The following is a 21,768-nucleotide window of genomic DNA, read 5'->3' on the forward strand; positions in this document are numbered from 1 at the left end:
TATAAAGCAAAATTAATTTCCAATAGTCTAATAGCTGCCTGCAAAGCCAAAATAACCTAACTTCAGAAAAACTGACTACAAACCAGAGCCTATCACTGTCCCCAAGATGTGCTGGGGTGAGCCATCTGCCTCCCCTGGACTCCTGCGCTTCACCCAGGCTGTGTGTCTCCAGCACCCAGCTGAGCTCCTCCTGCCCTTTGCAGCCCTACACGTTTGCTGCCTCCAGCCAGGGCTTACAGGGCAGTCAGATCTTCCCCAAAATGGGTCACCGTGGGACTGAGAGCTGGAGAATGTTTTTCTGTCAATTCAACCAGACTGTATGCAAAGATGTGGGCTGATGCAAATGTAACGGAAAAAGAAATTGAACCAGGAGAGGAAAGAACAGATTGCGCTAAGATGCCTCCTGAAATCACACCTGGGGGTGGATGAAGGGGTAACAGAAACCAGAGTTGATTCTGGAAGAAGGCTCTGACTCAGCAGGGGAGAAATAGGGAGTGTGCTGGCAGATTCTGAAGGAACGGCAGAAAAGTAAGGCTGGACAAAAAATGGGGAGACTGGGCAGAAACCAGCAATGCAGAAAGTTAGAGTTGGAATTGCTGCTGGATGAGGGCTTCACAAAGAGCTGACACAGGTGGGACTGAATCCGGCTTGGGGGTAAGAGTGGGATAAAGCAGAGAAATGCAGAACTGCAGCAGTGAGCCCAGAAGGGGGGAGCTACCGGCTGGGCAGGAAGCCCCGGGGTACGCGGGGATCAGCACTGCATGGCCTAGGCAGCAGCTACAGCTGCCAAAAGCCCAAGTCGAGACACATTCTATGGAACTTGCACTGGAAGGTGTTTTATTTGTTTGTTTTTTTGTTTGTTTGTTTTTAATAACTTTTTCAAACATCGTTTAAAAAGCAATACGAAAGAATCAATATTTCACCAATACGTCCCACAAATGTGTCACCAGCAAATGGCACAGCTTCACAATGGAGTTGGTTTAGTGTTCACTAAAGCTCGTGTTACACATAAAAAAGATTGTTCTCTGCCAGCTCAGCAGCTACAAATTGGTCTCAAACTACACTGAAAAGCATGTAGCCACAGGAGAGTCAGAGCTGTTCCTCATGCAAGGAGAGCCTTACCAGAAACGAAGAGTTTTATGTAGATAAATCCTTACTGTTAAAGCAAGATACAACTTTAGCCTACATGGATTCAAGGAACTGGCCACTATTTCATTCCAGAAACAGAGACAAATATCTGCTCTGCTTCACTGTACTGCTGTCATACTCATCTACCAGAACAAGCCAAGAGATGCAGCAGCAGGTGACAAAAAAAATAATTCAGTGTGCTAGAATCAGAATCCAGCAGTTTCACAATTCTTTCCCTGACATCCCACTTTGCTACCTTTTCAATAAGTTAAAACTACTGAAATGCCCAAAGTAGGAGCTGGACTCAATGACCCTTGTGGGTCCCTTCCAACGCTACGATTCTGTGGAGCGCTCACTGCGGCCCCCTCACCGCCCACACTGTCTCTGCTCACCATGAAGTCAACAGACTCACCAGTCAAGGCAAGCCAGAAGGGATGGGTAAGAGGAAAAAATCAGAAGATTAGGCAAGAAAGGAAGGTAATTGTCAGGAGATACAGTTAGGAAATCCAGGAATGCAATCAAGAGCCATAAACAAAGGTCCAACATCACAGATGGAAACAAAAGAAGGAAATTTAAACATGAGAAACCAGGACAAGGGTACATGCAGCAAGGTAACAATAAGATTGCTGAAGAACACTTTGCTGAGGACTTATGCGTCTCCTTGTCCTTTCTTACCTTTCTCTGTTACAGCTAGACACCGTTTATTAATCATATGGGCAGTAGAAAATCATCATTTAATTTTCACCCAAGAAAACAAAGATATGAAGGCTGAAGGATAGACAGTTGAACAGGGAAAGAACCGCTTTAGGGCAGAAGATGAAGGATCCGAGACTTATTAGATAGATTAAACGTCAAAACTTGCTTCAATGAAAGACACACCAGATCTGCAGGCAGCAAAGCTGTTCCTCCCTGTGACATTGGCTCTGCAGAGCGGTGAGACAAGCACTCGTCAGTCAATGAAGAGAAGCTGGCATGTGGCCACAGTTTATGCACTGCAGTTTTATTTATTTTAGTCACGGAGAGAACTACCCACGGGTGCCTGGCCGGCACCCACCCTGCCGTGTGCGAGCACCCGCGAGCTGCAGCCCTCAGGTGCCTGGGGACGGGCGGGGACACCGGGCTGGGCAATGCCCCCCGTGCGTTTTACAGCCCGCAGCTGCTTGGACATCGAGAGCAAAACGACAACAAAGCTGTAATTTATAAAAAAAAAAAAAAAAAAAAAAAAAAAAGTAATCACATCGCAGCACGGCCCTACAAAAAGCTCCACTCCGAACCCCGACTTTTAAAGCGCTCCGGGCCCCACAGAGGCGGCGATGGGGGCAGGCAGGGAGACGGCATCCTGGGGGGCAGAGCCGCCGGGGCTGTGTGGGGCCGCCCGCCCCAGTGCCAGGCCCCGCTGCGCTGCCTCCTTCATCCCGCACCCTTCATCCTCCTCCTCCTCGCTCCTCAGCGCCGGCCCCAAGCCGCGGGCGGCAGCAGCAGCAGCAGCAGCAGCAGCCCCTCAAGCACCCGCCCTGAGACCCCCGAGGCTCCCTCACCCGGGGGCCCGACATCCCCACCCCTCCCCACAGCCCCGGGCCCGGCCCCGCTCACCGCTCCCCTCCGCCATGCCGCGCCCCGCCCCCCCGCCATGACAGCCCCCTCCCCGCCATGACACCGCCCCCGCCGCCATGTCGCGAGCGGTCGGGGCCTCTCGCGAGATCCCGGCGGGTATATCCACCGCCGCCACGCCGCCCGCTGCCTTTCCGCCCCGTCAGGACCAGGCTCCATCCGCCGCCATCCGCGCCCCGCCGCCATGCCGCCCAAATTCGACCCCACGGAGGTGAAAGTCGGTACGTGCCGGGCCGGGGGGCGGCGGCGGGCGGGCAGGGGGGAGCGGGGGGAGGCGCGTCCCGGTCTGACGAGATGTTGCTGTGCCCGCAGTGTACCTGCGCTGCACCGGCGGGGAGGTCGGCGCCACCTCCGCTCTGGCCCCCAAGATCGGACCCCTCGGGCTGGTAGGTGACGGGGCTGTGAGGGGCGGGGAGCTGCGGGCATGGCGGCCGGGCGAGGTGCGGTGCCCCCCGCCGCTGTCCGGGCTTTATTTTTTTGTTTCTAACGTCTCCGTTCTTCGCAGTCCCCCAAAAAAGTCGGCGATGACATCGCCAAGGCCACGGGTGACTGGAAGGGGCTGAGGATCACGGTGAAGCTCACCATCCAGAACAGGCAAGCTCAGGTACTCGATGCCACGAGGGATGGCTTCGTGGTGCAAGCGCTGAGCAGGAAGGAGCTCTGCTTGCCCCAGCCACAAGCGTAAATCCCGGCAGGGTCGACTCAGCCCTTCATCCTTCCGAGGTGGATAAAATGAGTTCCACACAGTGAGCCGTGTGGGGGTCTTCAGGGAAGACCTTGGCAAAAACTAAGCTGTCTGATCCTTCTGAGTGCTCCTGGCATGAGTGACGCAGTAATTCTGTATGTGCATAAAGCATTTGACCTAGAAAAATGCGTCAAGCAGCACAAAAATAATATTTAAAAAAAAAATAATCCTAAACTCATCCTGCAGCCACCCGCCACTATACCTGTCTTGAATTCAGTGGCTGGTATATTCCAGTGGTGAGCTGAGAGGAAGCCCCAGCCCAGGAAGCAGTTCTCTTCTGGTTGTGGAGAGGCCTGTGCCGAAAGGCTGGGAACAAGCCTCTGCTTCACGGGAGGAGGCCACGTGCTGCCCAGTACACCTGGCTGCGTGCTAACCACTGAGCTGACTGAAATGCAGTGTTCTAGGCAGCCAGCTCCCCAGACACTGACTGCTAGGTCAAGTATCTGCATTATTTACCTGCCGAGATGAGGGGAAAAAAGAATTAATCTCTTTTCATTCAGATAGAAGTTGTTCCTTCTGCCTCTGCCTTGATTATCAAAGCTCTGAAGGAGCCTCCCCGTGACAGGAAGAAGCAGAAAAACAGTAAGTTTTCTTCTCATTTTAGTTCCGAATGTCATTTGGTGCTAAGAGGGAGCATATACCTGCCTCTAGATTGTTAGGCATAAACTGGCAGACCAGTGCCAGGGGGCTATATTGGGCAGCAGGATATGCTTGTCACGTACAGTCAAGTTTGTATACCTTCAAGACAACTAGAATAGCCACCCGCCACTGTACCTGCCTTGTAATGCAGTGATAGTACAGTCCAGAGGTGAGCTGACAGTAAATGCCAACCTAGGAAACAGAGTTATTCTTGTGGGTAACTTTGTGCCGAAGGCTGGGAACAGGAGATTTTATGGTGGTGCCACTGTAGATCGTAACCTGTGGTCTCTGTGTGTCTGAGTGCTGGAATGGTGCTTCTCTACCAGAGTGTGGGGAGCTGGAAGTGTGCTGTGCTTCATTGAGCTTACTGTGTCATTGCTTTGCTTCACAGTAAAGCACAATGGCAGTGTCAGCTTCGATGAGATAGTGAACATTGCTCGGCAGATGAGGCACAGATCCCTGGCTCGAGAGCTGTCAGGTAAGTACTGGTCTTAGGGGTTTGTGCTGAGTCCTCCTGCTGCTTGATCTGAGTGTCTCAGGCTCTGGTTTGATTCCTGGGGTGGCCCCATGGCTCTGGTGGTGAAGCTCCTTCTACACATTGTTTGCTCTGACACTGAACTGTCAGCTCTAGTACACAAGCAACCTCACAGCCAGCCTCTTACCTCCTGATGGAGGCAGTGCAGGGTACGGGTGTGTGTCAGGACTCACCTCAGCATTCCTGACCTGGCTACAGTACCTGCTTTCATCACTGTGTGAGGCTGAGTAGTAGGCAGCAACCGTCTGGGCGCCAAGCTTGCTTGTAACAGACATAAAGGGCTTTTCTGGATGCTTCTGGAAATGAGTACACCAGAACTGGCTTCAACTGCCTGCTGTCCCATTCTGAACCCTGTAGCTGCAGACCTCTAAGGGAATGGAGTGTGAGACAGCTGAGGGTGTTAGAATAGAGTTCTCTACTGGCTTTTTTTTTCCTGTGTTAAAGCACTGATGAGCTTTCTTCTAACTACAGGGACAATTAAGGAGATTCTTGGAACTGCCCAGTCTGTGGGCTGTAGCATTGATGGCAGGCACCCACATGATATCATTGATGACATCAATAATGGGGTGATTGAGTGCCCAGCTGTAAGTATCCATCTCTAGCTGAAACTGCTGTATTAATTTACTTACTAAAGGGCTCTTCACTAATGAGCTGTATTTGCTTTTCTCAACAGAGCTAAGAGTGCAGAAAAGTTGCCAAATGAAGGTTCCTTAAGGTTTTTTGTAACACCTTAAATGCTTAATAAAACACCAAGCTGTCTGTAAACAGTGTGACTGGCTTAATTTGTTCTTGTCCCATGCTGTGTGTAGTGGGTCTTCCCCAGGGTCTGCCTGCCCTGTGCAGAGGTATCAAGGTGATGGTTCTTACACAAACTGGAAGCTGTGGGATGCTCATTTCCCCGAGATCATTTCCTTGAACTTAAAGTAGAGTTGCCTTGAGCAAATATTCCCATGTGATGCAGAGGGCAAACACTGCTAACTTGTCCCGTGTGATGTGTGAGCCCTTGCAGTGCTGGATGCACAGCTCCAGCAGCTACAGGTAGTGCCCTTCATCAGGTGAGTGGGATTGTAACAGGTCCCCCTCTGCTGAGCCAGCACAGCCCGGTGTGCTGCTGTGCCTCAGCGGCTGGAGCTGCTGTGCCTAAGGTTGCCAATCTACATAACTGAGTTAAGAGTAGCTGTGTGTGCTTGTGGGATGAAAATATTCTGTCCCTGTTAGAAATAAAACCCTACGTGTGGCTGTATGTCCAGGCCTGTCCTTGTTAAGGCCATAGCTCTTCACTCAGTGTTTGTGCCTGATGGTGTGGAGCGTGGCCTGGCATTAGCCAGCACTAGGAACATCTGGCTTAGGTGAATTCGTGAGTTTTTCTCTTGTAGACAGATAGGGTCCTTTGCTCAGCTTTTTATTGTGCCTTGAAGCAGAGGCAGGATTTTTTTGGTGACCAGGACAAGTACACACTAGGATCGACATGAACTTTTGTGCATTCTTCACTAAAGAAGAGGAGCAAGACCTTTGATTAGGAGTAGAATCCTGTGGTCCTCTCCATTTCAAAAAGTTGTAAAGGGACCGGTTTCATGTCTCTTGGGTCTCCTGACTCCTTGAATGGTGATGCTGGGGGAGCTGGGTAAGCAAGCTCGATAGCCCCTGTCTACATCATATGCTCCAGGTCCTGGTGTCTCTGAAAGAAAAACAAGCAGTGTGCGTTGGTATTTCCCTTTGTATGAGTGTTCTGTAAATCCAGTTTACTGCCTGCCAAGGAACAACCTGAAACCTGGCTGAAAACCAGGGATGGGGGAGAGGTATGCTATAAAACACGAGGAAAGTGAAAGGTTTAGCCTTGCATATTCAAAATGAGATGTACTTTTTGGTAAAACTATGGAGGAAGGCCCTGCAAACACCCCCAAGGGGGGCTAATCCAAACCACCCCTTCTGATGAGGTGTTAAGAACCTCTTCCAAGCTCAGCTATAATGTAATTTAACCATGGTTTTCTGGAGAGGTTCCTGTGTTTCAGGCTTGATGCTAGAAGTCATTGTACTTTGCAGAATTCGATACTTGGCTCTCACACCTGAGAACTGTGGTGCTGTTACTGTGGTACTGCTGGAGGGTGTGGGTGAAACCAAAATTCTCCAAAGATCCCGGGGAAGATCCTTGTTCTGTTTCCAGCAAAGGCTGGTTTTCCTTTGGAGTGGCACAGCACAAGGGATGATGCATGAACTTTCAGACTGGAGAAGGCTCTTTTAGAAGTGAAGTGGATTCATCCTGGTAATAATGCTTTAGCTGACTCTGAGGTATTGCTAAAAGCCCTGCTAACAATGGTGTTATGACTGCACTTCACTTCAGCCCTAACAACATCCTGGGGAACTGGGGGGGAGGGGAGTCCTGTTAATTTAGATCCATTTTTCTGGAGAGAAAAGGAATCAAATTCTTCCCAGGGTGCTGAGCTGGAACGGTGCAGGCCTCATTCGCAGGAAAGTGTTCTGGAAGGTACGTTCTCCTCCACAAAGCAGTGTTGATACTTGATCAGCTTTTTTCCTGCCACTGGCTCTTCACTTCTGCAAATAACTCTGAGTTATAAAGCACTTAAAGCACAAGAAGAAAACTTTCTGGCTGGAGCTCTGCTATGGCAAGCAGAGCTGTATGAAGCTATTGTAACTGTGGGAGGGGATGGCTTCTTGGGGTGTCCGGGACCCTTGGGAACAGCCAGTGCTGCAGGAAAGAGAAATCAGCTGCACCAGGGAAGTGGCTGCAGCTACAGCATGCACCAGGTGCTGAAAGACCTGGAGCCTCTGAAAAAAAAAAAGGGAGGAAAACTTAAGCTTCCAAACAAATCCCAGCCTGAATCAGATGGGAGAAGGTGTGTGGTGGCAGCTAGCTGAGACTTCTTGGAAACTCCTGTGCTGCGTGCACTAAGCTACTGCTGTTGTAATGCTTGTTTCTGAACTCTGTGCAAGCAACGTGTTACCTTCCAGTGTAGGAAGCATTGCACAATTCCTAAGCAGCTGTAGTTTAAGGTTACTTGGGTGCAGAGCAACTGTGAGCTGATTTGGAGAAACTAAACCTTTGTGTTTGCTCTGGTTTAAATGCAGCTTCTTGGCCACGCTGCCTCTTGGCATGCAGCAGTCATGCCCTAGGAATGCATCTCGTGCTGCTTGTGCAGCATAAAATGTTAGCTTATGTACATAATAGCGTATATACATAACATAATGCTAGCAGTGGGATCTTCAGAAAACACACGTTTGTGCATCATTCAACAACAAATTAACTGCTACTTCGACAAGACTTCTTATCTGCTCTGCCTCTGTGCTAGAGCACCTGGTAGCAAAGCAGGTAAAGCTTCACAAGTGGACCCTGGGAAAGGAGGAGTCTGCCTGCCTATCCTTGCAAGGTCTAGAACGCCAGGTCAGCATCAAGGCCAGCCAAAAGAAACTGCTAATCATGTCCATTTTCCACCATAGTTCTGCTGCCTGGAACGTTTAATGGAGCAACAGCTCTGTAATTTTACATTATGCTTGTGGGCAGAAGTAGGGTGGATAGCAGCAACAAGGGAGGTGGCAGGACCTTTGGAGAAAGGCTGGGCTGGCAGTTTAGCTGAGGGGAGGTGGTTGCTGGAGGGAGGATGTGCAAGTGAGGAATCTGGGCTGACCGATGTATTTACGGTTCCTGAGAAGATCCAGCTTTGTCCGCTGTTCCCTGATGAAACGTGGGTACATCGCTCCAGAGAGCTGGGGGCTGCAGATATTGCAGACACGCTGTAGTGAAATGGGGAAAGACACGACATAAATAAATAAATAAATAACTTCTGTCAAGTCAAACACTCCTGGCAGGTATCAACTTAGACTGTACATCCCAACCCATGGCTGTCTGCGTACAGGATTTTTTGCAGCCTCTTTAGCTGACAGAAGCAGAAAGCAGGAGAGCTTCTGCCTTTGCTCTTTCTTTTGCTCCTTCTCCAGCTGTTTGTGGGGCCTTTTTCTGAGGCAACCAGGGAGTAAAGCAGAAACAAGGCTGAAAACCCAGACGCTCACTATCTAATTTCTCGGCTTGGAGATTCCAAGCAAGAAGCCTTGGTGCTCTCTGAAATGAGGTGTGTTTCCTTACAGTCTGTAACCCAGCATGCTTCCCGCCTCTCTAGGGATACAGCTTCCAAAAAATCCCAGTTAGGTATGAGGAAAAAGATCTCTGAGTGGCCCCAGACTGCAGCGGGGATGTGGTGGGGTCTCCATCCTTGGCGATGTGGGGAGCTCAGCTGGGCACGGTGCTGGGCAGGCTGGCTGCAGCGCTGGCTGCACGTTCAGCAGACAGCTGGGTCCTTTCCAGCTGCAGCTTGTAGCAATTCCATGACAAAGCTGCACAAACACATTGCTGGAGAGGAGGACAGCCTGGCAGAGGACTGCAGCACCCCTTTCAGGAGCAATTTTAGTTTAAACAGGTTTGAAATATTTGCTGATCCTGGTGTTAGTGGAGCTGCCACTGGTGTGAAGCCTGAGAGCTTCAGGAGTGCCCTGGCCTGTCCAGTGTCCCAGCTCTCACACACTACTGGCTTTCCCCCACTTGACAGTCCTGGTAATGATTAGAAAAAGGACTTTTTTGCTGAAGGGAAATTCTCTTGGGGGCAGGATGTGTAACCTTTCCCATGCTACCTTAGGGCACGTGCTCTGGTAGAAGCCACGCAGCACTTGGAAGCAGGGCACTACCCTGCCAATAATTCATTTTTTCCCAACCCAGGCTTCTTAGAAAGGAGGCAAAGGGTTTGTTAAAGATAGTAACAACCTACATTAGCTCCATATTTTAAATCCATTTTCCCAATAACCGGATCTGTGCTCTGACGCCAGGGTCTCTTCCCACTGGAGCGATCTGCACCTTCACAAGAAAAGAGGGAGAGGGATGTTGAGAAGCCCTGAGCCCTTCCCAGGAGACCTTCACTATGGTGGCACAAGAGCTTTGAGCACTTTAAGGAGAATTGAGTATTATTTCCCTGAGACAAAATGGGTCCAGAAGAGCCAAATTTGGGAATTCACATCTTCCTGCTTCGTAAAATGTTAGGACGGAAAATCTGAATTTCATTATGGCTCAGTGTGGGGTGCTGAAGCCCTGTGGGGCAGCTTCTGCCCATGGCATGTGCTGTACTGGTGTGCACGGTGAAGGTGAGAACTCGTTACTGTGGGCATGGGGCGGAGGAGGGCCACATCCAGGATCACCTGTGGGGAGGACAGGAGCCATGTGCTGTGCTCAGGGTGTGCAGGTCCCATCCAAGCAGCACAGCGGTGTCCTGGTGGCTCTTCCTTTTCTAAACCAAGGAGTAGTCTATATCCATTGCCTCCTGCCACACCTCCTGGGGCCTTGGGGACACCGTGTGCTTCTGCGACGTCCCCAAGGGCAAGGAACTGCCAATGGGGTGATGTGGGAAGTATACGTGTCAAAAGGGGCAAAAAAAGCCACAAAAAGAAAGGGAGCTTTTTCCAGCACAAAGGAAAGGAGGAGCCTGCTTTTCAAGGAGCTGCAGACAGAACCCTGGATGGAAATGGGGCTTGGGCAGCTCGAGCCCACAGCTCACCTCTGAGCACAGCAGCACTCAGCGCTTCATTGAGGACTCGGGCAGGCTGGCATCCACACAGAAGATAAATGCAAGCACTACTGACAGCAAACATCCAAAATGGAGCTAGTCCTACCAACACCGTGTTTTTTTTGGGGGGAGAGGAAGACACATAGCAACCCCCAGGCTGAAGTCATGAACCCAAACCGCTGTGACCCCCTCTCATGCACCCAAAATTGCTCACAGAGCTGGGCATGAAACGTCGGCTGCCACTCACCCCTGCGGTAGCTGGCCAAGTATCTGATCATTTGCTGGTGGCTCTCCATCGCCAGGCTGCCCGTGGGGAGCCCTTTGCCTGTGGGCGACCTCACAGCCGTGTTCTGTGAGGGGCCCTCATCTCATTACCCACCCCCTGGCAAACCTCAGAGAAATTGTCATCAGCAGCACCACTCTGATCTCCCGGCACGATCTCTTCTCCCCTTCTGGTGAATAAGAACCCATGTGGCCATCGGAAGCATGGTCACAATCACCAAAACTCACAATCATCAATAGTGAAGTCACCCCCCTGATAAACCAACCTGTGTGTTCTTTCCCTTTCTAGCTAACAGGGTACTTCATCATGGATGTTACTAACTTTTCTCCCTTACAGATTCTTTAAAAAGCAAAATGTTATTTTCACCATGCATTTGGTTTCAAACCCAAGGCCTTGCTTGGCTCTCTCATTAACCACACAGACTTTTGTGCGTTGTACTTTGAAGGTTCGTGCATCTGGTTCGCTGTCACCATGAAGGTGGTTGGGGTACTCCCAGCACCTTGTGGGTCTAATGCCGGACTGCCCCTCACAGCTCTGTTTGTCTGATCTCTTGGGTCCATCCTTACGCTCTTAAGGCATCTGTGGGGCCGCTCCACCACAGGAATGAAGGATTCGTGTTTTTTTTCCCCCAGATTTGCCTTTAGATGTAACATTTGACTCCTCGGGATGGCGGGGTCCCCACCTGCAGCTCCTGTGCTCAGGGCGCGGCTGTGCGGCCCTGCCCGGCCCTACGGCGACCGCGTGGCAGACGGCCCGGCCCGGCCCGGCCCCGCGTCCCCGTCCCCGTCCCCGCGTGGATTTTCGCGTTTTTTTTGCATTTTGACCCAGAATCTTTGGGGCACGCGCCCCGCAGCGGCTTCCCCCGGTCCGTGAGCTCAGGACCCGCTCTGGGCCCTGCCCCGTGCTGCCGGCCGCGGGTGGCGGCGGGGGCGGCCGGGGGCGGCCGGGGGCGGCCGAGGAGCCCCGCGGGGAGCGGAGGCGGCCCCGGGAGCCCCCGACCGAGGGGAGCTGTCCCTGGGAGCTGCCCCGCGGGCGGTGAGCGCGCTGCAGCGCGGAGTGACGGCGGTTTGGGTTTATTTTGGGCGTGTTTCGGGGTTATATTTTTTTTAACATAAGGGAACGGCCCCCAGGGGCCCGGCGCCGCCTGTCAGCGGCGGGGAGCAGCCGCCGGCCCCCCGGCGGGAGCGCGCGGCCCCTTTAAGGCCCCCCCCGCCTGGCGCTCTCGCCACCGTTGGCGGCACAAAGCTTCCCGCGAACGTGACGTCAGCGCCCGCGTCCCCTTTCCCCCGCCCCCTCCCCTCTCCCTCTCCCGCGCGCTCCCCGCGCCTCCCTCCCCCTCCCCACGCGATCCCGCGCCGCGCCGCCCGCCGATTGGCCGGGGCGACGGCGTCGCGAGAGCGACGCGGCGGCGGCGCGGCCTCCTATTGGCCGCGCGGCGGCGGCGGGCGGGGTCGCGCGCGCCCCGCCCCCCCCGGGTGTGCGCGAGGCGGCGGCGCGTGGCAGCGGCGCGGCGGGGCCCGCTCCGGGCGGAGGGCGCGGGGTTGGGGGGAGGCGGCGGCGGCCCCGGCCCGGCCATGACCGACTTCAAGCTGGGCATCGTGCGGCTCGGCCGGGTGGCCGGCAAGGTGCGGGCACGGCCGCGGCCTGAGGGCACCGGGAGGGGGCGGGGGGGCGGCGCGGGGACGGGGAGCGGGGCTGGGGCTGGGGCTGGGGCTGGGGCTGGGGCTGGGGCCGGCCGCGGGGGGCGAGCACTGGGAGCGAGGCCGGGGAGGGACCGGGAGGGCCCGGGCTCGGTGGTGGCGGCGGGAGGGGCGGGGAGGCCGGGCCCGGCCGCCTGTCTGAGGGCGCGCTGTGTGTTGCAGACCAAGTACACGCTGATCGACGAGCAGGACATCCCGCTGGTGGAGAGCTACTCCTTCGAGGTGAGCGCCGGCACGGGGGGCTCCCGGGACACCCCCACCCGTATCCCCCCCCCTCCCGGTGTCCCCCCGAGCCCTCCCGGCCGGGCCCGGTCTCAGCCTTTTGTGGCCCCAGCCCGCTCCCCGCGCCCCTTCCCTGGGGCCGGGAGGTTTCCCCTCGGCCGTGGGGACTCCTGGGGGAGCCGCGGTGGGACCGGGGAGCTTCTGATCCCTGTAGGAGATCGGTGAGCCGCTCTGCCGGGACTTAGCAAGGGAAAGGGCTCCCGGCTGGAAACTCCCCCAAAGCCGCGGCCCTGTGGGAGCAGGGCGCACCCCGTGCTCGCTGCCCGGTGCTCAGCAGCCCGAGTGCTGCCAGAACCCACCCAGCTCCCCTGGTCCTCCCCGGGGGTGATTAACGGCCAGCGTGCACCACCACGAGTGCGCTAGCGGGGTCTGGTCCTTAGCACGGCTCGGTTTGAGCATTGGCACCAGTGTGAGGAACAAGGGCAGGACCACTTCTTGCACCAGCACCCTCTAATTAGGTTGGTGCAGGGCAGCACCGTGGTGGTTTGCTGGTGTGGAGGGCAGATGATGGCCCCACGGGCTCACCACTAAGTTCCCAAGCGGGACTCCTGCTGTGCAGAGCCTCCATCCTCCCCTTCCCTTTGCATCTTCACAAACCACAGTAGCAGAGGTTTGTTCCTGTCGGAGGTCCCAAACAGCTGGGATTCCATGGTGGTCAAGTAGCAGATGAGTGTGAAATGTTGGGTCCTTCCCTTATCCCTGTCCCCAAAGAGCCCGTGCTCCTCTGCTCGGTGTTGGATGTTCTCACAGCCTTTTCCTTTTCTCTAGGCTCGCATGGAGGTAGATGCTGATGGAAATGGTGCTAAAATATTTGCTTATGCGTTTGACAAAAACCGTGGAAGGGGATCCGGCCGCCTGCTGCATGAGCTGCTTTGGTGGGTATCATGAGGAGAGTCGATCAGGGGTGCAGCTTGCTGCCCACGTCGTGTGTGTGGGGTCTCTCTGTGGTATTTCAGGTCTGCTCAGGAGTCTTGCAGCTGCTCTCTGTTAGAACCAAGTGCAGTGGGTGCCGTTAGATCTTGATATAGTGTTGTTGAGGCTCTGTGAAAACAGTATTCCCAGGGAAAACCATTACAGGTGAGTATTTTTCAGAGAGACCCTTGTTTAGACCTGAGAAATGCTTCACTTGGAGGCGGGCAGGAGACTGGCTTCATTTAAGTTAACAGACCAAGACCTGTCTTCTGAGCTTCTTTTGTCCTGTGGTAAGCAGGTAAGTTTGAGAAGTGACAGGCCACTGGAGAGAGAGAACCTCCGATAAACTAAAACTTTAGGGATTTTTGTTAGTTTTTCTATTTCCTGGTAGCTGCTGTGTCTTGTTTCCCATGTTCCAGGAATCATTGCTTGAAATCCGTCATAGCTGCGGTTGACATTTGGAGGTCAACTGTCACAGTTGTGAGAGAATGATCAGCTCATCCCATGAGCTGTTACGTTGCACTTCCTAAGTGTGTTTTTCGTGGGTTTGTAGGAAAGATGGGATATGCTGAAGAGAACTGTTATTTGTCTTAAAAAGTCTTTTATGAGAAAATAAGCATTTTTTCTATTAAGTTCTGTAAACTACAACTAGAAGTCACAGTGCCCAAGATCTTGCTGCGCTTTCTTCATTGTTCCAGGTTATTTCTTCTTCCCGGACTTAGTCCTTGTACAAGAGGGAGGAAGTCGGGAAGAATGTCGGGGACTATTATTATTATTTTTAATCTGCTCATTAAATAAGGATTTTAACCCGTATCTGTTAATGTTTAATCTTGTTGTACACATAACTTTGGTGAAAATTACTAGGAAGTTGGCTACAGTATGCATGATAAATCAGACAGCCTGCTTCTGCTAACTGTGAACCTCATACAGTAATAATTGCAGTCTGCAAGTAGCACTAACAGTACCTGGAAATTATTCCAGCTGGCTGTTGCAGGCTGTGTAGATGATGACAGTCCAGCAGTTCGCTTATTACACAGCCTACTCATTGCCTCTTCTGGTTAGTTTTACTTACATTAGGAAATAATCCTAACATATTCGGTTAGGTAATTAAAATGATGTGCACGCTTCAGCATATACTTGTGTTTAAAAAAAAAAAAAACAGATTTTGTGCAGTAGGGATTTTTAGTAAGTCACAGAGGCAGGGTGTAACTGTCATGCAAGCAGATCTGCAGGTCTGAAGCTGCAAAGTCAGACTCATTCGCTGGGAAATACCGAGTATTTCAACTGTTTCTGTAAAGTCCGTTTGATCCCTTTGAGGATGTACATTTTGCTGTGATCTTTAATTACAAGCTGACACAAGGCAGCTTAGTGTTCCTTGTACCCTTAGAAAGCCTTTTGGCTACAGGTGCTGTGTGTAGTTACCAGCCCTCTTAAGCAGAACACATGCACTGTTTGGTTTTACTTACCTGTGCTGGGGGCTGTTCTGAAAACAAACCTGAAGTGTTTTAGCAGAAGGTCCTTCCCTTTGTGAGCTGGAGCAGTGATCAAGGTTTCGGAGGCCTCCAAAAGGCAGGAGAGATGGGCAGTAGTGGAGCTCTCTGCTGGTGCCAGCCTGGCTTTCTGGGTAAAGTAAAAACAAAGAACTTGAATTTCTGCAGGTAGAGGAGTTTAAATGTGTAACTTAAGTGTCTTGTCCCCCCCACCAATCCTTCCTGTGTTTCCTGTGTTCACTGCCTCCCTGCCCCCCCTCAAAAAAATGTGCTTGCTCTGAAAACCTGATTCTGTCCTTTGGCTTAAGATACAATGAGTGTGCATGTGTTGGATACTTTTGCAAGTAAAGCTGTTTTCTTTATTTCAGTTTAGTTAAGCAGCTGATATTGTTCATGTAGTAAGACCTCCGCATTTGGAAGCTTGTGGCTACCAAAGCTGCAGTGGTGAGAGTGGACTTTTACCCACTCTTTCCTCAATGCTCTCCTGCCAACCTCTGCAGTGACCTGCAGTATGAAGTGGGAGCCACTCTCTGAAATACACCCATACTTGCTACAAATATTCTTTCAGGAAGAACTTTCTGCAGCCTCTCTTGTGCTTGTTTTGTTTTCAGGGTGCGCTTTCAGCTCCTCTGAAGCAGGATTTGAATGTCTCTGGCTGGGTACCCACAGAGTTAGTCTGTTGCCTTCTCGCCCTGCTCCCTGGTTAGCGATCCTAGCTTGCCATCTTTTGGCTGGGTGTAGTAATGTTCCCTGGGGAATGAAGTGTTAGGAGATTAGTCAGACGTATCGCTGGCTGCGTGTCCAAAAAAATCCAAGCCCATATATATAGAGACTTTTTTAGTGTACTTACAGTCATAGCGCCTGAAACCTCCGCAGTTAGGGCTCCCGTTGACTCGAGTTGCTGTTGCCTGTGCTTGGCACTTCTGTTACAGGCCTCAGCTCTCCAGTTAATGGGGGAAGAAGAACTGCAGTGTACAGTTAATTCTCTGAAAAGTTTTGCTTTAAGTGGCTTTTCTGATATCCCGTAGGCACTTGGGTGTGCGGGGGAGGCAGAAGCTGTGGCCCTGGCAGAGGTGGCTGCCTGCTGATCCTGTCTTCTCTGTTCCCATCCGCAAGGGAGAAGGCAGGGCTCTTCCATGGGCCTGTCCTTCACTGCACTTTTCTGGTTACCTTCTGAGGTAGCCCATGCTGCGTGCTTGTGAAGCACAGTTCGAGGGAGTGGAATGACACATGCTTGTGCGTCCAGAGGTTGCTCAGTTCTGCACAGAGAACAGGGACTGTCCTGAGTTTGCTGGTGCTAATTCTGGCATCTCAGTCAAGTGCTGTTGGGCTAACACTTCTCCTGGTCATCAGCAAGGCCAATTTCTGCTTTCCCTTTGAGACTTTTGCCACTTGAGGTAGTAGAAGAACTGACAGCAGTGTAGATGTGGACAAAGAGGAAGATGGGCTCTGCTTGTGGATCTTACTGGTATTTGCCTGGGGGGTGGGAAGGGTCATGGGTTCAGATGTAGGCTTTGGAGGAGCAGGGGTAGGCACGTGGTGTACTGGTGTCCCTGACAATCTTGTAATCCTCTCATTCCCCAACTCGGACCTTCCTTAAACTCTGGTTATCTACTCCATTTCAAAAAAGTTTCTGAACTTGGTCTTGGTCTTCCCTCTTCCAGTTTGCTCTCACTCTGTGCCTGTCTCTTCTTCCCAGATTCCTCATTTCTATCTATCCCGTCTCTTGTCGGGACCTTGTCCTAGTCTCGTTCTAATGAAAGTTAACTCCTTCCCCATCTCTGTGTCTGATCAGTGGTTACCTTCATCTGAGCTGGTGTGCTTTTGTGCTTCTCACTGTGAGCTTTTGGGGCTTCTGATCTCCTTTGCCAGATCCTCCTGTAGCATTCGGCAACTCAAAAGTAGCTCTCCCTCTTCTAGGGCCTTTCAGCGGACTCCTTTCCACAGTGTGCACACTTTTTTTTCCCAAATAAAGGATTTTATTCCTTTTAACTTCAAATGGGAGAGCTCCTCCCTGTTTATGGAGGCCTGAGATGCTCCCTGACAGGAGGCTGCACACCCTGCCCTCATGCAGGGCTGCCAATACAGGAAAAACAGTTTTGCCTACAAGCTAGAGTGGTTTTTCCCTGTTCTGCTGTCTAATGCTAGAACTTTGTAGAGGAAAAATATACAATTTGCCCAGGTTAAATTCCTTATCTATTAAAAATTGAATAAGCCCTTTGAACTGGAATGTTCAGCACTGAGCTGGAAGCAGCATCAAAATTAGGCTTGGGTGAAGTTGTCAGTGGCTGTTGGAGCAGTCTCCTCGAAGGAAATGCTGGGTAACCTTCAGAGAGCGCTGTCAGTTTGACATCACCCTTCCTGATTGCCACTGGTTCTGTTCTCATTGTGCTGTAAAGTTTGTTGTGGCATAGCAGAAACACCAGGGTGCAATTCCTGTCCAAACATTGTATTTGGGGTGGGGATCCCCCCAAGAAGCCGTACAGAGGCTGGCCTAAGCACAAGAGCATTTGACAGTGGAGTTGAAACTTAAACAGGGAGAGGAGAGCTGAAAAGTAGGTGGATTGGGAAATGAGATCTGTTACAAGGCAATAGGGAAAAATTGGTATGACTTAATCTGCAGCTGTCCTGCTTTGGCTTGGGCAGGTTTCTGTAGAAGTCTCCTGGTCAATTGTGGATTCATTGCAGGCTTTCTGTGTGTTATAAATAATTAGTCTGAAGAACGAACGTTTGCCTACCCACTGGTGAAACCCCTGTCCTGTTGCTTAAGAGACATCCTTAGTAAATGAAAAACTGACTCACACCAGTGCCAAACTCGTATGTAAATGTCTGATAGAAAATCCTATTAAAATAATAAAACAATATTAGCTCCTTTCAAGTCTGTACTGTTGAAATAATTACGTAGGTGCTGTTGCATAAACTTGGATGGTAGTTTCTGGAACTTGCATTGCAATATTCTTACAATTAAAATATACCACAATTGTCTTGACAGAGTCAAGTCATTTGTAATGGAAATAATCTCCTGGAACAAATCTCTTTCTTCTGGGAGCTGATAGATTTGAAATAGCCACTGCAGTCTGTTGACAACCTGAGTTTTACTGTTCCTATTTCAGTGACACCAGGCAGCAGACTAGAAGGCAGCTGCCTTCTGGAATTGGTGCCATTCTTCACTTTTGGTTGTGGAGTCTTTTTCATCACTGAGCTTCAAGCTGGTTTTGTTTCATCCAGGGAGAGACACCGGGGAGGCATTGCTCCAGGATTTCAGGTGGTACATCTGAATTCAGTGACCGTGGACAACCGCCTAGACAATCTGCGCCTAGTTCCTTGGGGGTGGAAACCCAAAGCTGAAGATATCTCTAGTAAACAAAGGTATGTCAATATTTGGCAGAGGGATACCATAAAAAAAAAAAATAATTTTGCCTCTTTCATTTAGCGGTGTTCATCTTGGCAGAGCCTCTTTGTTTGACCTTGGGCTGCTTATGCATCACTGTCTCAGCATTCTCACTGGGGACCAGATTTAACGCTGACCACGCTAGCTATGAAGGGATGATCTAACCCCATGGTGTTCTGTGGAGGTCCTGCTCTGCCAGATGTCACTGCAGTAAAATAGTAAACCTGCATTCCCTTCTGCTTGAGTGGTGGCATTTGGGCATGCTGGATTCAGTCTGCAGTTTTTACTGGCTTGTGTGTCTCATCCTCAGGCATTGACATTCTAACGCAGCCTGTAAAAACCAGCAGCTGCAAAATGCTTATACTTGGAATAGTTTAGTTAGGTTGAAACTAAAATGAGTTCCTTGGAACAGCTTCTGTCAAACTTCGCTGTAGATTGTGGGAACTTCCTACATGTTGCGTTGCACTGATGTTACTCACAGTGTGCCTAACTAATGTTAGGATGGGTTTGTTTCACCTGTGGTGATACAGCCCAGCTATGTTCTTTTTTTGGTGAGAGGCCCATACCATACTAGAAACTTATGTACTGTACTAGAAGCTTCTCTTGAAACACCTGCAGCACCCACAAGAGCTTGTTACAATGCTTTCAATAATATGTAGTGGATGGTACTGAATAGCAGTGGTGCTATCTGCATGTGGTTCTGGGTGTCCAAGAGCAGGGAGCAGACTTAGAGCCATTTACCCAGAAACAATGTTGCTTAATATAAATTTCTTGGTGTAAGTTTCATGAGATACTTTCAAATATTTTTGTTAGGTTAGAGTAACCCTCAAAGGATTTGTGTTAACCTTACCTACTCTGTTAATGAAATTGGAATTATTTTCCTCATATGCTTATTATGAATGTATGGACTGAATGTGGGCTTTTTTTTTATTTTATTTTTTTTTTAAAGGGAACAAAGTCTGTATTGGCTGGCAATCCAACAGCTTCCTACAGATCCTATAGAAGAGCAATTTCCTGTACTGAATGTAACACGATATTACAACGCTAATGGGGATGTTGTGGAGGAGGAAGAGAACTCATGCACATACTATGAATGTCACTACCCCCCGTGCACAATGATTGAAAAGCAGGTGTGTGCAAAAATGTTGGAAGTAAGCGTGTAGTGGCCCAGGCTACCTCATGCATCCAGGGGTTTGTTCCTTAAAATATAAAGCTTTGTGTAGTCCATTGAGTTGCTAAAGGCAATAATTCTCTAGGTCAGGTTTTCTTTGGCATGAATCTTTTCTGGTATGATTAAGGTTCTTAGAAGTTCTTTAATATAGTCCCTTTAATATAGTCCTTTATGAATATGCAATAAAGAAGTACTTTATCAAGGCTTCGTGAGGGAAGCATGAGGCTTTAATTGTCAGTTTGAGAGAACGTTGTTTGGAACTGGAGCAAGAAATGACCTAGCGGTTTACTGGGAGGAGTGTAATTGCTGCAATGTGTATGAAAAGAAAGGTGGAAGCATTCCAGGTCTCTAGTGACCTGGAACTTGAAGGAGCTGTATGAGGCTCCTTTCTCCTATGAGGAGAAAGCGTTGTAAGGCTTTGGGCAGTAGTAGAATCAAAAAAAAAGAGAGAGAGAAAGGAAAAAACTACCACCCATGGTTGGCCCTTCCTAAGAAGAGGATGAAGTTGCATGGCATTTATTCAGTGGAGAACTGGGAAGACAGCTAGTTCTGCTACTGTCCTGTAGGTAGATGAGATGAAGCATCATAAGGTCTTGATCAAGGCTGGTAGAGAATGAGATGTCCAAGAGCCGTACCTCTGTCAGACACGTCCCTATCTATGAATAAGAAGGGCTTTGCTTTTGTGATAACGACTTCGGCCTGCGCAGCATTTGTTAAGTGCTCAGTTAGGCTCACTAACACTGTGTTGTTTTTCCTAGTTACGTGAATTCAACATTTGTGGCCGATGCCAGGTAGCAAGGTACTGTGGGTCACAATGCCAGCAGAAGGACTGGCCTGCTCACAAGAAACACTGTCGGGAGAAGAAGCGGACCTTCCAGCAAGAGCTCGGACCAGAGCGATGACCGGGTGGCACAGGCCTCTTAGCAGCAGGATTCCTTCTCAAAGGCATTGGACTCTTGCTTTTGCACAGTAATGACAGACTGCTTATTGAAGCCAGAGGCACTGAAGAAGAAAATCCCTGTGATGCTTGAGCAGAACAGCTGACTGGACTAAGCCGGCTCTGACTGGTGCTGTGGAAAGGGATTGGGTCTACCCTTCCAGTATTATATTCTCAAGCAAAAAGACTACTGTGGAGGCTCCAGGCAGGAAGCTTCTCATTATTTATATGTTAATACGTTTGTAAACTCATGTACAGTTTTTGTTAGAAATTCTTGATAGGACTCATTAACTGTAATGTGCAGATGAGAACACATTGTTGGCCTAAAAGTTTTAAAAAAAAGTCATGTAGCAAAAGCTTTTCCTCCCATGTGGCTAGAAGTATCTGTGGCTGTGCCAAGGCCAGGAGGCAGGCTCCAACATCAGCACTTGCTCTGGAGAACTCTGCATGGAAGCTATATTTAAAAAAAAAAAAAAAAAAGGCAAACAAAGTAAAGGTTGGAATGAATCACTGTCTACTCTCTAGTTTTCTCCTGTTCCCTTCCAGTTGCTTTCAGAGCACAGTCACACTTGGGTGTTGCAGATACCTACTCAGTAGGAACCAGCGCACCAGAAACTGGAACACGGTGTAGGGACCATCTGGGATCCCGCGTGCAGGCCAGCTGTAGTGTGCCGCTCCCGTCGGAGAAGGGTGCTGCAGATCGTGCTGTAAGCGGCCGGAATTTTTAGAAAGCTGAATTAGCTTTCTTGTTACAAAACCTTTGTATATAAAGTAGCTGTAGGGGAGCTCAGGTTATCAGCTGTGTGTGGATGTGGTTGCCTTTGTGGCTTCCCTGTAAGCATAGCAAATAGTGATGTGCAGATATGCTTAAATGATCTAATATTTGGTAATCTGAGTTATTTATTTGTTTTTAAAGAGATACCATCAAACCAAGAATCACTTCGATTTTTTTATGAAGTAATAAGTAAAATAATATGGGAGGAGGATTTGAGTTGCAGAGTACATGCCTGTTTTCTTTCCAGATGTTTTGTTGTGTATAAACTGATCTTTTTTTTTCTCATTTTTCTTTAAGGAGTGTCAAGTGATTTTCCTGAAGAACTAAGTGGATAAGTTAGTGCCAGGTGTTAGTCTTGCTTTGCAGTTAGAAGAATGTGAGCTGCTGAGTTCTTAATGCAGAGCATTTCTCTGAATGCTTATTGAAATAAGTGTTCAATTTTTTTTTTTTTTGTGAAAGCTGATAAATTTGTTTTCCAATCGAGATTCACTTTGCCACTTCGTGTTGCAATGCTGGTCTTGCTTGTATGCCATTTGTTAGACAACCAGACTGCTGTGGACTTGCATTATTATGTTTCTAATATCTGCACAGGAAGCTCTTAATTA

The 21,768-nt window shown here is 50.0% G+C and overlaps 3 protein-coding genes across 4 annotated transcripts in view; 2 read left to right on the top strand and 1 right to left on the bottom strand.

Annotated features, from left to right (window-relative positions):
- LRSAM1 (leucine rich repeat and sterile alpha motif containing 1) overlaps window positions 1–2,735 on the bottom strand; it is a 28,473-nt gene extending 25,738 nt beyond the window's left edge. The window contains exon 1 of the mRNA XM_084299190.1: window positions 2,722–2,735. The gene's annotated coding sequence lies outside the window, so the exon portion shown is untranslated. The remainder of the gene's footprint in view (window positions 1–2,721) is intronic.
- A 67-nt stretch (window positions 2,736–2,802) lies between these two features.
- RPL12 (ribosomal protein L12) lies at window positions 2,803–5,428 on the top strand (the record flags this gene model as incomplete). Of its 2 annotated transcripts, XM_084298977.1 has the most annotated exons (7): window positions 2,803–2,960; window positions 3,052–3,125; window positions 3,245–3,343; window positions 3,985–4,066; window positions 4,515–4,601; window positions 5,130–5,242; window positions 5,332–5,428. In XM_084298977.1, exons 1-7 carry the CDS (start codon window positions 2,924–2,926, stop codon window positions 5,335–5,337), a joined length of 498 nt encoding a protein of 165 aa, XP_084155103.1. In that variant the 5' UTR covers window positions 2,803–2,923. The 2 variants fall into 2 exon arrangements, with proteins under 2 accessions (XP_084155103.1, XP_084155102.1); XM_084298976.1 differs by lacking the exon at window positions 5,332–5,428 and having other exon boundaries at window positions 5,130–5,260.
- A 6,552-nt stretch (window positions 5,429–11,980) lies between these two features.
- ZMYND19 (zinc finger MYND-type containing 19) lies at window positions 11,981–21,768 on the top strand. The gene is made up of 6 exons (XM_084298778.1): window positions 11,981–12,130; window positions 12,368–12,427; window positions 13,256–13,362; window positions 18,118–18,258; window positions 19,230–19,410; window positions 20,210–21,768. Exons 1-6 carry the CDS (start codon window positions 12,080–12,082, stop codon window positions 20,351–20,353), a joined length of 684 nt encoding a protein of 227 aa, XP_084154904.1. The 5' UTR covers window positions 11,981–12,079; the 3' UTR covers window positions 20,354–21,768.

Source organism: Netta rufina (genome assembly GCF_964035555.1).
Source record: "Netta rufina genome assembly, chromosome: 20".
Taxonomy (NCBI): Eukaryota; Metazoa; Chordata; class Aves; order Anseriformes; family Anatidae; genus Netta; species Netta rufina.

Excerpts from the sequence above, each read along its gene's own strand:
- ZMYND19 (XM_084298778.1), top strand. The coding sequence starts at position 12,080 with ATGACCGACTTCAAGCTGGGCATCGTGCGGCTCGGCCGGGTGGCCGGC. Across the intron at positions 12,131-12,367 it reads TCGGCCGGGTGGCCGGCAAG|ACCAAGTACACGCTGATCGA; the intron begins GTGCGGGCACGG and ends TGTGTGTTGCAG. Across the intron at positions 12,428-13,255 it reads TGGAGAGCTACTCCTTCGAG|GCTCGCATGGAGGTAGATGC; the intron begins GTGAGCGCCGGC and ends CCTTTTCTCTAG.